General features: G+C 48.9%; 1 protein-coding gene across 1 annotated transcript; it reads left to right on the top strand.

Annotated features, from left to right (window-relative positions):
- The first annotated feature begins 10,979 nt into the window (after positions 1-10,979).
- Positions 10,980-12,567, top strand: LOC122389226 (cuticle protein AMP4-like). Its single transcript, XM_043381053.1, has 3 exons — positions 10,980-11,053; positions 11,707-11,852; positions 12,071-12,567. Exons 1-3 carry the CDS (start codon positions 11,045-11,047, stop codon positions 12,369-12,371), a joined length of 456 nt encoding a protein of 151 aa, XP_043236988.1. The 5' UTR covers positions 10,980-11,044; the 3' UTR covers positions 12,372-12,567.
- The last annotated feature ends 2,691 nt before the right edge of the window (positions 12,568-15,258 follow it).

The following is a 15,258-nucleotide window of genomic DNA, read 5'->3' as shown; positions in this document are numbered from 1 at the left end:
TAACATGATATTCGTGATCAGCGCCCCGAAAAACCCCATAGCAGCCACATTTTACGACGTTCTAACAGGTCCCGATTTTCCCGACTTTTGGGTCATTGACCTGACCTGCAAGGTCAACCAATGACCTAGGACCTTAAAATTAGGTATCATCGGCTTCCTCTCGTCACGGGCAACACGCTCGTTTTTTCCGCGAAGCTCTAGCTCGATCAGGGGCGAAACGGCAAGGGGGGGGGGTCCAACGGACCCCCCCCCCCCCCCTTATACGTTCGCGGCTGGAAAAACACCAATACGGGCGAGGGTTAACTACACAACAGCAAGAATGCCTCAACTCCAGTAATCACAGTCAAAAAGTAAGAAGGTATAATCATCCTCCGAAAGGACATTTTGCATTGATGTGACTACTCTTCATTAAAAAGAAGAAACGAGTGCAGACTAGAGTCAAGCCGGATCGGACTTAGTATGACTCGGACTTTTGTCTCAGGTAACAGCAACATTTTTTGGTTTGTAATCGTTAAAAATAAAATATATTTGAAGCAGGTAAGTCACATGGAAGCGCAGATAATAACAGGCTAGTAAAAATGTGCAAATGGATGCTTTTGATTCAAAGGAGCAAATGTGCAAAAGAAAGGCACACCTTTTGGCCTCCTGTATCCCGCAGAGACAAGTGACTGCCCAGTGACAGTGTGACCTTACGCTTACAGTGGCCGGTAATGCTTCTTTTATGTGCTGGTCAATAAACAAGTGATCGACAGCCGGGCCGGCAGTGATATCATCCCACGGCATGGCCAGCATCGGTAGCTATCATCAGGCTACAGTGACCGCTGTCACTGGTCACCGGCTGATCGGTGACCTGTGACCTGTGACCGGCTACCAATGAGCATCTTCCAGTGACCGTCCATCAGAGACCACCAGTGACCAGCGACTGGCCTCGTGACCTTAACCCTGAAAGGTAGAGTACCAGCCGCCGGCCGTTAGGGTGTCTGTCGCAACGTCCAATTACCATAGCACTGGGTCTCCGGGACGACGGCGGCTCTGTGTAGAGGGAGGGAGGGAGGGAGGGAAGACGGGTCAGGTCTGCACATATTGTGACACACCCGAGCCGGCCCCAGAGGAGAGGGGGAGGTCACAGGGGCTCGGGGTCGCAGGGTATTCATTCCCGCCCGCTCACTTTAGGGCCATTCAGGCCCAGTCCCGACTTGGCTGGACCGGTTCGTCTTTGAGGATTCTCCGCCAGTCCGGTTACATGGTCCGATCACAGCCCGTTCTCGGTATAGCACCAGTTTCCTAAAAAATGACAGCGGCGCATGGCCCCCGGGTCTGTTAGTGACAGAGACGGTGGCTTGACATCAACAAAATCAGCACTGCGTGGCATTGGTAGCGGAAGACGAAATCGACATTGTTTAGGTATTGATGGAAGAGGCCGTTAGTGACACTTGACAGCATTGTCGACTGTTGTTCTTTGGTTTAGACATGTTGGTTTACGGATCCTGGATTGTCGTTAACGAGGCACGTGGTTCAATGGTGGTTAGATCCCGGTTTATCAGTGATGCAGTCAGTGGCTATTTGGATAAGCGTTCGCCAGCCCACCTGCAGGCTGCACTGTGGGACGTCCCCTTCTATGTTCCACGGTGAACCGAGCTGGCCGCTGCAGATGAAGGAGGGCTGAGTGCAGGTCGCACGGACATGAAAGCCACATTGCACAATCTCTCCAACACCCTTCTCTCAGGTCACGAGGGGAAGGGAATGGCTTTCAGTATGTCAGATTTATGTCATGAAGCTACTTTATTTGACTGTGAACAGTCCGAAAAGAAAAGCAAGTTTTGACGTTTCTTAAAACGGTCCAAATCCACATGTTGTTCTCGGGTCCATGAGCTATGTGACACGCAGGCAAGACGAACAAGAGGCCTGTTGTGGGCCGTTTGATTATAGGTAGGTACGTTTCTTTCCGCGGCCGCTGAGACCTGTGCCTTATCGCGTACGTGAGCAATGATCAAAGAGCGCTAAACAATGCATAAACGAATTAACGATGCCCTTATCGTGCTTATTGGATAAACAAATATTCTGATAGTAGAAAATGACCTTATGCTCATGATACAATGAAATGATATTAAATTAAGTCCAAAAAGTATTATTGGATTTAATAATACTAAAAAGTATTATTAACTCCGCTCGGCCCGGGCGGACATCAGTCAGTTGACGTCACCGCCCGGCCGGGTTGTAGGGGGGATTAAATAATACTTTTTGGACTTACTTTAATATCATTTCATTGTATCATGAGCATAAGGTCATTTTCTACCATCATAATATTCATAATTATGTTCAAACTAGCCATAGCTCACCTCCAACGAAACCAATATTCCGTTCATATTCTTGATTACATAGATAGAACAATCAAGGCTCAAAATATTATAACGTTACAAGGTTCCGTTTCAATGGCTTCAACTGCAGCCTCGCTGAAAACCTGTGACGATTATTTCCTGTCGAGTGGATGCAGCTTCTTTCGCTTGGGAAGTTCAAGAAAGTTAGTCGTGCATCGTTACGTTATCGCACGCCATATAACTCGCTCTTCTATCAAATCATACAAACGTTTGAAACAGGGCATTCATGTAAAATAGGGCAAACATTAAAACAGGCATATCATTTGAGATAATCAAAATTCTGAAAAAGTTTGAGAGATGAATGACAATATAAAGATGACTCCAAATATGAAGTGTAGTGTGCATTATGTGCATTTTACTTCATGAACGATTTCAGTGCAAAGTGTTTATGATTATCAATGATTATCAAGAACCATGACTTTGAATTTGATACGGACAGCCTAAACGGGTCTAGAGAAGTTCTGTGCATGTATGTTAACCCGCGCGGGGGTGGGGGGGGTAAATTTTACCCCCCTCGCGAATATTTGCAATATCTCAAAAACGGCGGCGCGCAGCGCCGCCAAACTTTCAGTACCTTTTCTTACATCAATTTGACACGTTCCCTGAAAATTTGAGCGAAATCTGTTGGAAAATATTTGAGAAATTGACGTTTTAGTGACGTCATGTTCGCCATTTTCGCCTCAAAAACGGCAAAATTTCAAACGCCGCTAACATCTTCATTTTTAAAGGAATCAAGACGTAACAAAAAGGTTATACGTAATTCTACGTTATCTATCAAATGGATATCTCGGTTTGTTGAAAATTTTGGATTTTGGCCAAATTTTTTTTCTTCAAAAAACTGACTTTTTTGGGAAAATAATCTAGACCTCGTACGGAAACAAAAATAGCACCATTCGATTCGCCGTGAAAAACTGCATCCGATAGACACCTTTTTAGGCCTTAACAACCAACTTCAAACTTTGAACTCACTTGACCTGACCTTGACCTGACCTCGACCTGAAATTCATCCAGAGGTGGTCCATATCACTTATTGAGTGTGCCTATTGAATGCTATGAGTAAAATGACCCATAAAACATGTGTCGCACATGCCCTTTTCTATATTTTGTTTTTTGGTGACCTGACCTGACCTGACCTGACCTTGACCTTGACCTCTGAATGATATTGTATGCAACGAATATTGTCTTGGTAGCCTAAGAACACGTTTTGGGCAATCAGTCTCAGTCCATGACTCCATTTGCACACAGCCGCCAGCAAACCAATCGCCTCAAACAGCTACGTGAGAAAGTACGATCTGAGATTTGTTCTGCGAAGACCCAATGGTACAGAAAGCGGATGGGTCAAGTCTCATCGGGCAAAAAGGCATCATGGTACAGAGAAGTGTCCAAATTAACTAATCGGCAGCCGAAGTCATGGGACTTCAAAACCACAGATGAAGCAACTTGTGATTCCGCAGCTGAGCTAATAAATAGACACTTTGCCCAAGTCTGTACGACCTATGAGGGACTGCAAGTGGACAAACTCCCGTGTTACTTACCGGCGAATGACATTCCTTTCGATATCCAGCCATGGCAAGTGGCACTGCATCTTTCACGGATCAGAGAAAATATGGCTGTCTCCACTGGTCAATTACCTGCAAGGTTGATTAAGGAATTCTCAATAGAATTAGCAACTCCATTAGCGTATATATTCAACTGCTCGTTAAAAAGCTCCCAGGTGCCCTCGGTTTGGAAACGGGCTACAATCACACCGGTACCCAAGAAAGACAAGCCGCGCTCGCCAGGAGATTTGCGTCCCATCAGCCTCACACCCACATTTATGAAGGTCTTTGAAAGATTTATGGTACCGCTCATTCTCCACGACATAAGTCCAAAGATCGACATCCGTCAGTACGGCAACGTAAAGGGAGCATCGACTGCCCACTACCTGGTCAGACTACTGCACAACCTATTCACGCAGCTGGACAAGTCGGACAAAATATTTTCCATGATTATGTATGATTTCAGAAAAGGTTTTGATCTAATAGATCACACTACAGTCATACAGAAGCTCCTGAACATGGGACTCCGATCTGCCTACGCACATTGGCTCTGCTCCTTCCTTCAGGACCGACACCAACGAGTGAAGATGCCGGATGGCAGCATTAGCACGTGGAGCCCCATAACCTGTGGGGCGCCACAAGGGACCCTAGTGGGACCAGTAGCCTTCCTGGCTATGATAAACGATGCCGCCGTCCAAGACGAAAGGAGGCTTAAATATGTAGATGATTTAACAGTCTTCCAAGCATGCTCTGTGAATCAATTTAATGAAGAATGCACCCTACAGCAAGTAACGGATAAATTGTCGGAATGGGCCAACACGAACAAGATGGTGCTGAATACAGAAAAATGTCAGATTCTTCACTTCTACACAGCCAAAAAGCCTATTATCTTACCGGATATAGACCTTAATGGCAGCAGTATACCAACAACTGACCACGCAAGATTACTTGGGATCACGATATCCGGTGACATGTCCTGGCAGAAACATGTTGATGACATTGTGTCCAAGGGATCCCGAGCCCTCTACATGCTGCATGTAATGAAGAGGTTTCGGCCGCCACAAGAGCAGTTGGTTAAGGTATATACCACATACATAAGGCCACTGCTCGAGTACTGCGCCCCTGTATTCCACGCCGGACTAACTGTTCAACAGGCTCAGAAAATAGAAAAGGTACAAAAACGGGCCGTCAAAATAATCGCCGGATACGATGAAAGCTACCAGGACATCTTACAACGCCTTAACCTGGAAACACTCGCTAATAGAAGACAGACTTTATGTTTAAGACTCGGTAAACAGATGCTCAAGTCGATAGCACATCAAGACTTATTCCCGAAATCGAGAGGCTCGATATCCGGCAGAGAAACGAGAAGTTCTAACACTCTTGAAACGTTTTGCTGTGGTACTCGCCTGAGGAGGTCATGCATTCCACATATGACCTCGCTCATTAAACTGGATATCATGTCGTCCAGATAGAATATGGCCTGTACGCTACTGTTATCGTAATTGCGCCAATGTAGTTGCATTTGTTTATTTGCAGTGCCTCAAAACTGCTGTACTGTTATCACATGCGCTATATGGGCAAATGCTCGCAGCCATGAACTAAATACACCGTATCTCTCTCTCTCTCTCTCTCTCTCTCTCTCTCTCTCTCTCTCTCTCTCTCTCTCTCTCTCTCTCTCTCTCTCTCTCTCTCTCTCTCTCTCTCTCTCTCCCATTCTTCGGCAACTACGCACTGAAAGAAAAACTACACCTGAAATTGGAATATTATTACGGTACACAAATCTCCACCCCTTTTAACTTCATTTTATGCCAGAGTAAAAGATGTTTGCATGGACAATGGGAGATTAATTCTGCCACCCGGTAGTAAGTAATATATCCTCGTAAGCTTAGAACTACACCCGTTGCGGAATAAAAGTACGGTACACAAATCTCCACCCCAAATCAATTCATTTTACACCCCTAGGTAAAGGGTGTAAAGGGGCGTTAGGAAGAATTAAGCATGTAATTTACGATAATAATTTTACGCCACAGTGCAATTTAAGCCAAAACAATTTCTACGCCTTGCGACATGGCGTAGAAATACCAGCGGGTTGCGAAGCTGAACGTGTACAATTTAAGTCAAGATGTAAAAATAGCTCACGTTATAATCCGCATACAAAACAAAAGTAAACGATAATAATTGTATGTTCTTTTCCAGAGGGAGTAAAAATACGACTGGGTAAATATACATCGCCAGCCATATTGACTATCCCCCAGCGTGATTGTATCTACTGTCGTCTTCTGAGCACTTTCGATAAAGTCAACTATGGTGCATCTCTCCAACGTGTTGTTTATTTAAAATAACTTGAAACGACAGATCACAGGTTGCTACAGATTGGTTCCTCCCAACACTGACTTCCCTGAGGATATCACAAGCTGCACAAATCACATTTTATTCACAGCATGCAGGTCATCAGGTCACTAAGTAACGTTTCATCACGTACTTTAAAAACAACTGAGCATTTCTTCGTGTAACGAGTATCGACACCAAACGTACGGTCTCTGAAATCAAAGCACAGGTGTACGAACTAGGAAAGCACTGATAACAAAAACTCCGTAAAAAACTGACTGAGGCATTCTCAACTCACATCGTCTTCAGTGCCTATAGGTACTGAAGATGTTTCACGGCACGACACTACAGTGCGTTACGTGTATCGTGGTGCTGAGTTCCTATTGGAAACATCCACATAGTCGAACGCTCTCAATGTTGGAGCGTCCAAGTTTGTAGATGTTTCTATGGAAACTCAATACCGCGATACTAGTAGCGCACAGTAGTGCCGTGCCGTGAAACAGGGCCCTGCTCGGTCACCCGACCACTGTCCACTGCACTGGTGCCTCTGAATCGGCAACAGTGGATTATACGAAGGATGGCATTCTCGGCCGCACTGAGAGGAATCGCGAACTTCATTACCCGTGCATATATGACCTCAAAAAGGATCATGCTGGGCCCTCTAAAAGGCAAATATAGCACAGCGTGCGCCGCAGCGAAGGCAGCCAGCATCTTCATCTCACTGTTTGGGAGACGATATTTCACATCGCTGACCAGGCACTGGGTTTCTGGGTGAACGGACACAGCGTTGCGCCCATCCTGCAGCTCCGAAATCGTCGTGCCGCCACCGATCACCAAGGTGGCCGCCAGGTCGTCATCTACAAGATTAAAAGATAAAAAGAACTATTAACCACTGCAATCTTTAAGTTAAGAACGACTTTGTATGTCAGGCCGTCCATCCGTCCGTCCATCCACCCATCAATGTAAATTGAAGGATGTAAAGAAATATTAAGCACTGTAATCTTTAAGAAAATAGCAATTTTGAATGTCGATCCTTAAAAATTGACAGATGAATCTATTAACCCGCGCACCGAAGGGGTTCTGAGCCAACTTAGAAGCGACGAGAGGGTGGATGACCGCCCCCCAAAGATCTCAAGAACTAAGTAACTTCGCGAGAAGCGGCAAACGACATTCGAAAGCTCGTAAGAAGTTCTATGAAAAAAGTACTTCGGTCATTTTTCGCTAGGGTTCAAAATGACGTCATCAGAGGTCATCGAAGGTCAAATTATGCGAGTAACCGTAAAAAGACCGACAACATTCAACAAACGACTCCGTAGCTCATGAACAGAAGAGATAAAAGTCGTATAAAAAGGAATCTGATGGAAATAAGAATGACTTGAAATTTATTCCATTGACTTATAATGGGCAGGTAAGAAATTACCTATTCGTAGGTCATCGATATGCAATTCTGAGATATACGAGTTGTAGGTGCTCATCACCAAAATTATTTCTGTGAGTTTCAAGATCTGCTTTCAACAACGAGATAGCAAACTTCGGAGATTGTGTTTCGAGGTGAGGTCACTAACGTGGCCTGGTGGCCTGACTTTTTTAAGATATTAGCTAAAAATTTCCAGAGGGTGTGCGAAATGGATGTATCAACAGTCGTGCCAAATCTCCTTTTTTATGCTATCTGACAAAACCTGAGGGGGGGGGGGAGGGCTCCCCCGTCGGTGCGCGGGTTAAGCACTGTAATCATAAGGCAAAGAACGATATTGTATGTCTGTCCGTGAAAACTGAAAGATATAACTAGTAAGCACTGTAACATTTAAGTACAGAGCGATATTGTATGTCACGGACGGACGGACCGACAGACGAGACAGACGAAACAGACAAATGTAAAATATTGGGGGACACGTCCCCCGTCCCTCCCCCCTCCCCCCGGTGGCGGAGCCCATGGATGAGACAGGCGAGACGGACGGACGGACGGACGGACGGACGGACGGACAGACGGACGGACGGACAGACGGACAGACGGACAGACGGACAATTGTCGTCAGTCATCATTAATGGTAGTTTAAAACTCACCTTCAACGGGTGTGGCGCCCTCCGGAGGCAGGAGTTGTGCGGTGTAGCACGCCTGTCGCGTCATTGAGGTGACTTTGTCCTAATGCCATTCTCGCCGGCGTGACCCACGACGAGAGCCAGGTCACCCCAAACCTGAAAGTAATACACAAAATAAATTAGCAACTTTTTCAGGCCAAGATTCTAGTACTTTTGTAAAACGTAGAGAAATAAAATTACTAAACATACCTAAACATATATTGATCAATCGACACATTGAACATTTGATGAAGTTACAGTTAACAACCTCAGTAGGTACTTAACTGATTTATCAATTTGCCCTTGAGAACAAACTGAGAGGGTCAATTTGAGCTTCTGGAATCACTAATCAGAATGCCACGTATTGACACAAACAGCTAAGTGAGTGACGTTCATACAGACAGCAGCAAATCAATTTCATCAACTGCTACATCGAAACATTATCAAGTCAACTTACCCTCAAAGTTATTCGGAAATGGGTCCAGCACTAGTCAGTCATCACCACACCGAACGAACGCACCAGCACACTCGCACCTATCTCACTGTTTCAACCGCCAGAAGATCACTTGCAAGCGCCAGAAGTCTCCGTGGCTCCGGTCAGGAGCAGACACAAAAATAAAAATGGCGGAAACGGAAGGCTCGCGAGCCGCACGTGGACGCTATCGTAAAATAATGAGCATATGGGTGCAGAACTATCATGTTTAGGGTATTTTGAATCCTTGTCATAAAATAACACCATCCTCATCGAAACACACTTTACCAAGGATGCATATTTACACCATGATGAGGGTTGAATTATCAGCTGACAAATCAGAGTGCAAATTTATGCTATCAGATGGGTATTCTTATCCCACTTGAAGAAAATACACTATAGTAGTAATTTTACCATCCATCAATTAGAGGGGTAAATGTCTCAAAAGTTAGAATTGCACTATGAGTGTTAAACTGGATTGAATTAATCCCCAAGAATACGCTCGTGATAGAGTACATTCGCACCGGAGCATTATTTCATTCTCCATATGCGTCGAACAAGGGTATAAATATTCTTGATTTCGGTGTAATGGCGGTGTATAATAATCAAATTCAAATTACCAAGGTGTACTTTTCTTTCAGTGCGGTGCAAGGCCGATACTGTAGAAACTTGCAATTTGTACCATTGACCTGACCTTGACCTTGACCTCAAACTTTAAATTAAGTACATGTTTTTAGTTGTTCGTGACGAGAGCTTTCGATTGGCGTTTGAATTTTCCAAATCGGACCATTAGTTCGGGAGATAACAGGGGGGGGGGGGTAAAATTTCCCCCCCCCCCCAGCCCCGCGCGTTCGGCTGGAGACCCCAGCCCCGCGCGGGTTAATTGTTCCTTAACCCTCACCCGTATTGGTGTTTTTCCAGCCGCGAACGTATAAGGGGGGGGGGTCCGTTGGACCCCCCTTGCCGTTTCGCCCCTGATCGAGCTAGAGCTTCGCAGAAAAAACGAGCGTGTTGCCCGTGACGAGAGAAAGCCAATGATGCCCAATTTTAAGGTCCTAGGTCATCGGTTGACCTTCCAGGTCAGGTAAATGACCCAAAAGTCGGGAAAATCGGGACCTGTTAGAAAGTCGTAAAGCGTAGCTGCTATGGGGTTTTTTTCGGGGTGCTGATCACGAATATCATGTTAGTTTTGATCACAGATGATGTCTTCATGCATTTAGGCCAGGTCGGGTCAGGTCAGGTCAGGTCAACCAGCAAGGGTATTCGTAGTAGGTGGCAACCGCCTCTGACAGCTTCGTAACATGTTACAAAGGCACCAAAACTACTTCGTAAATGTTTATATGGATGCTAAATTCGAATTCTGCTCCAAAAAACTGGCCTATAAACATGTAAAACTCGAAAAAGTGAACCGAGGTCATCAAAGGTCAATGACCTGACTTGACCTTTCGGTGACCTTGACACCCACCCTCATGCATGGGAGCAACATCATATCCCATGTTTGAACGCTTAAAACCACGAAAAGACTGCAAACGCGCTGCTAATGCGAGCCGACATACGCCGAATCGCGATTCCGGCCAAACATGGTCTCGAAAAGTAGGTCGCAGGTCAAAGGTCATTAGGGTCAGGGTCATGAAAATTTCAGGGTAGGTGTATAATTGATTAACGCGAGGGTACTGAAGGTTTCGTCGCGATCGGCCGCTTTTTACGCGAGTTATTCGCGAAAAAACCGAAGTGGGGTTCGTTCGACCCCCCCCCCCCTCCCTATACGGGCGCGGGTTAACTGACAGGTCATATTCAGAGGAGCTCGGCGGTTGGGTCGTTGATTGCAGACGTGAGCCGACAACCTTGCACGTGGAGCCGTATACACAGATATGGGACATCGTCCCGGCCGGAGGCACCTTCCGGTAAACATTGCAGCTGCGAGAGTACCACTCTGTCCGACCCTGCGCGGCTGGGATGGAAATGGTATTGCAGTCGGTTCCCTCAGACAACTGGTGACGTGGTCGGCCGATCTCTGGCCGGGAGGCAGGGGAGCCGCGCCGGACGGCGTGATATTGCGGGCGGCGCCGGCCGGTCGTCCAGACCGACCTTTCTCTCGGGCGTCAGAGGCGCCGCTCGACCGGCCATGACCTGCCGTCAGAGCACGTCATCCCGTGACCACGACACCCCATATAACCGGCGCCGCACGGCCGGTGGGGGCAGAACGACTGTGATACCCGCCCGAGCCCGACCCTCCCCGGAGCATCATGAAACTGGTGAGCACCGCGCTCCCCGCAGCGGCAGGCGGGCGGGGGATATCACGAGACTCGTGAGACGTCTTCCGTCTACTGGCGTGCCCCGTCACTGCAGTGACCGAAGTGGTAATGTGTGTTATAGTGGTGATCTTGGTTTCGTATGGAAGGCAGCACGAATTGCTTGATTATCGCGTTGACCTTACGGACTCAAAGAATGTTTGAGAAACATTAACGCACTCGTACTCACGCACTCGCACTGCACACTGCACACGCACTCAGATGTTCATCTGAGCACTTGTTTGCGTTACCTAGGGCTCAAGAGCATGAAACCGCTTGACCCGGCCTTCCCTCAACTATCTCTTGGCCACTTTCCCCAGGTTGCTGTCCCTCTACCGTTTGGTCATTTTTCCTGTTCGTGTTGCCGACACCGACCTCCTCCTATTTCAGCTGCTCGCCCTCCCCGTGTGGCAAACACAGTCTCCTCTCTTTTCTAGCTGGTCGCCCTCTCGTGTGACTGACCACGTCTCCCCCATTTACTCCAGCTCATCGTCCTGTTGGCGGTGGCCGCTTGCCCTACCGTGCGTCTGACACCGTCTCCCCTATTTCACTCGGTTGTCCTGCTAGCGGTGGCCGTCGGTCCTCCCGTGCGTCTGACACCGTCTCTCCTTTTCCAGCTTATCGTTCTGCTGGCGGTGGCCGCCTGTCGCGCCGCTCCCCGGCCCGAGAAGCTGGATGAGCTGGAAGCGCGTCATCCCGACTTTGACGCCCAGATCCTGGAGCAGATCAACCAGCACACCGAGGACGGCGGCTACTCCCAGCTGTGAGTTATATCAGCAGCGACTTCTGCAAACTGTTGGTTACATATAGCCGCCTTTCTCAGTTGTGGGAAATGTTTTCCCAGTTTTCCCATTTTGCAGTTTTTCCAACTATGAGTTACACAAGGCAGCTTTTTCCATTGTGAGTGGCATACAGCGGCTTCTCACAACTATCGTTCTGTGTCCGTGGTTCTAACCGCACTGTTCCTCTGTCCGCGCCCAGGTTCCGCACGGAGAACGGTATCGTACAGGAGGAGCAGGGTCAGTCGTACCCGGGCGCCGAGCCGGGCACCGGCAGCTACGTCAAACAGGGCGTCATCGAGTACCCGCTCGACGACGGCAGCATCCTGGTGCTCAACTATGTGGCCGACGAGAACGGCTACTCGGTGCTGAACCCGGAGGCGCTGTCGCAGGCGCTGCCCACGCCGCCTCCGACCCAGTACCCGCCGCCGCAGGTGCCCGGAGCCGGCGTGCCCGTGCCGCAGCCGCTGCCCGAGTACAACCCGTTCCTGGGCCAGCAGTGAGCGCCAGCGACACAGCTTCACAGTCATACACATACAGACAAAGACATTCACATACAGACATATGAACGCAGACAAACACAAACCAGCAAAGCTATAACCGCTCAATGAGCGGCACACCATCCCATGTATGCAGGCATAGCAAGCTTGTTATTGTGCAATGCGATGACTCAGTTATGAATAAATGACATCGATAGAGGTTGGTTATTGGACGATGCATATGGTTGAAAATATTGCAGCTTTCCGCATCCCTTAATCCACTGGCGGATCCAGGGGGGGGGGCCACGGGGGCCATGCCCCCCCCCCAAAGGCCTAAAGTGGCCGGTTTGGCCCCCCCCCCCCAAAAACGTCCGAAAAAAATGCTAAGAAAATATACCTTGATGGAGGTTTTTAGCCACTTGGTGAAGTAAAGCTTTCCACAGCATAATATGGAAGCAATATGGTAGCAGTGAGGGTCAGTCAAAAGTTGCGCGAGAGGAGTCGACCTTAAAAAAAGACTGTTGTTGGCACGTGTTTATGGCGCGGCAGCTGGTAGTTGGCGGTGTTTCGCGTGGTGTGGCATCACTGGCCGATCCAGGGGGGGGGGGGGGGCACGGGAGCCTGAGGTGCCCCTGACAGGTCCATGGTGCCCTTGCTAGGCCTGTGGTGCCCCTGGACCCTGGCAGGCCTGTGGTGGCTCTGGCGGGCCTAGGGTGCCCCTGCTAGGCTGCTGATGCCCCTGGGACCTGACAGGACTGCGGTGCCCCTGACAAGCCTAAAGCGCCCCCAACAGGCCCGTGATGTCCCCGACAGGCCCAAGGTGCCCCTGCGTGATGCCGTGATGCCTGCGAGGCCGGCAGGGCCCCTGGCAGGACCATGGTGCCCCTGCGAGGCCGGTGGTGCCCCTGGCAGGTCTCTGGTGTCCCTGACAGACCTGGGGTGCCCCTGACAAGCCTGTGGGCCCCTCACAGGCCCGTGGTGCCCTTGCTAGGCCTGTGGTGCCCCTGGCGGGCTGGTGGTGCCCCTGCTAGGCCGGTGGTGCCCCTGACAGGCACCACCCGGGCACCAAGGGGGGTCATGACCCATGTGGCCCCCCTTGGATCTGCCACTGATACATAATATATTGATTTGTAAAGGCTAGACCGGTGGTGCCCCTGGCAGGCCTGTGGTGCCCCTGCTAGGCCCCTGGTGCCCCTGGGCCCTGACAGGACTGTGGTGCCCCTGCTAGGCCTCTGGTGCCCCTGCAAGGCCGGTGGTGCCCCTGTAAGGCCTGTGGTACCCCTGCTAGGCCTCTGGTGCCCCTAACAGGCCCATGGTGCCCCTGCGAGGCCGGTGGTGCCCCTGGCAGGTCTCTGGTGTCCCTGACAGACCTGGGGTGTCCCTGACAAGCCTGTGGGACCCGTCACAGGCCCGTGGTGCCCTTGCTAGGCCTGTGGTGCCCCTGGCGGGCTGGTGGTGCTCCTGCTAGGCCGGTGGTGCCCCTGCTTGGCCGGTGGTGCCCCCGGGCACCAAGGGGGGTCATGACCCATGTGGCCCCCCTTGTATCTGCCACTGATACATAATATATTGATTTGTAAAGGCGTTATGGCTTATGCAATATGCAATTGCAGGCACTTGGTATCCCTCACTTATCCCTCATTGGGGGCTCTGGCGGGCTCCTGAGGGCCCACGTCTATCTCCATTCTCCGGGAGCCCTAGACGGGCTCCTTTGGGTCCTTTCAGTCCACTACAGCATAAGAGGTCTCCACGCAAGTCCTATACATCTGAGGGCGTACCCTGACGTCTGAGGTACCCAACTGCAGCTCCAATGGTGTCTTACACTGGCGGATCCAGGGAGGGGGCATTTAGGGCCATGCCCCTTTCCCAGAGGCCTAAAGTGGCCCGTTTGCCCCTCCCCCAAACGATAATGAAACATAGTTCAATCAGTGCGTGGCCCAGGAGCCGAGTTAGACTGGGGGTGTTTTACCACCTCCCGGCCCGCAAAGGGACCCAAGAACTGACTCGAAGCGGGTTAACTGGTCGACAAAAGCAATGGTAAGTGTTCACAAAGTAATATAAAGGCATGGGTCGGGTGGACTACCATTTATATATTTTTCTTTTTAGTTAAAAAAAATTAATAGTGTCAGAGCTGTGACGAAAAATAAGTGGCCTAAATCCGATGAGAAAACAGGATTTGGGGGTACCCTAGGTTTGGCTCCGCATGAGTTGGCCCCCCCCCCCAAAACGCAAGCCTGGATCCGCCAGTGCCTTAATCCCCATCCAGACAGAAAAATATCCGCCGCTCCCCCCCCCCCCCCCCTTTGCCAGGCACAAGCCAGTTAGTCTCAGTTTGCACGTGTACGGTGCGCACTTGCAGGGGCCTTTTCTTTACCTCAAGAATTTTTGGGCTGATTGCACCCACACATGACTCGAGTGGGGGGGGGGGGGGCGGGGGCTATACAGATTACAGAATGACGGAGCCCCATCTTATTTCTGAAACTACAGGTTCATTTTTCATCATTCAAACGAATAGGTAATAATTATAATATAATACCAATATAATCATAATATATATGATAAAATAATAATAATACCATATAGTAATAGGTCATAATAATAAGTAATCAAACGTATAAAAAACAGTTATCGAAGAAATGTTAACTTTGTCAATCCCAAGAAATTGATGGCACCAAAAAAAAAAACAATACATATTGTTGAACATGGCCGAATATTCAGCCATGTTCACACATCGTACTCTGTCCGACGTAAAATAAGTCGCATCGAAATCATTTTGGGCATATACTTCCCAAGTGTATGACGAAGCCATCCTCGGACACCGAACCTGCAATTGAATAATTTTTTTTTCAAATTCCAAAAACCTCTCGGATTTCGGTTCCTTAGGCACTACTGTGCATATCGGAAATAAGGGAAT

Source organism: Amphibalanus amphitrite, unplaced genomic scaffold (assembly GCF_019059575.1).
Source record: "Amphibalanus amphitrite isolate SeventyFive unplaced genomic scaffold, NRLGWU_Aamphi_draft 000349F_arrow, whole genome shotgun sequence".
Classification (NCBI taxonomy): domain Eukaryota; kingdom Metazoa; phylum Arthropoda; class Thecostraca; order Balanomorpha; family Balanidae; genus Amphibalanus; species Amphibalanus amphitrite.
This window is presented reverse-complemented; position numbering and strand designations above follow the sequence as displayed.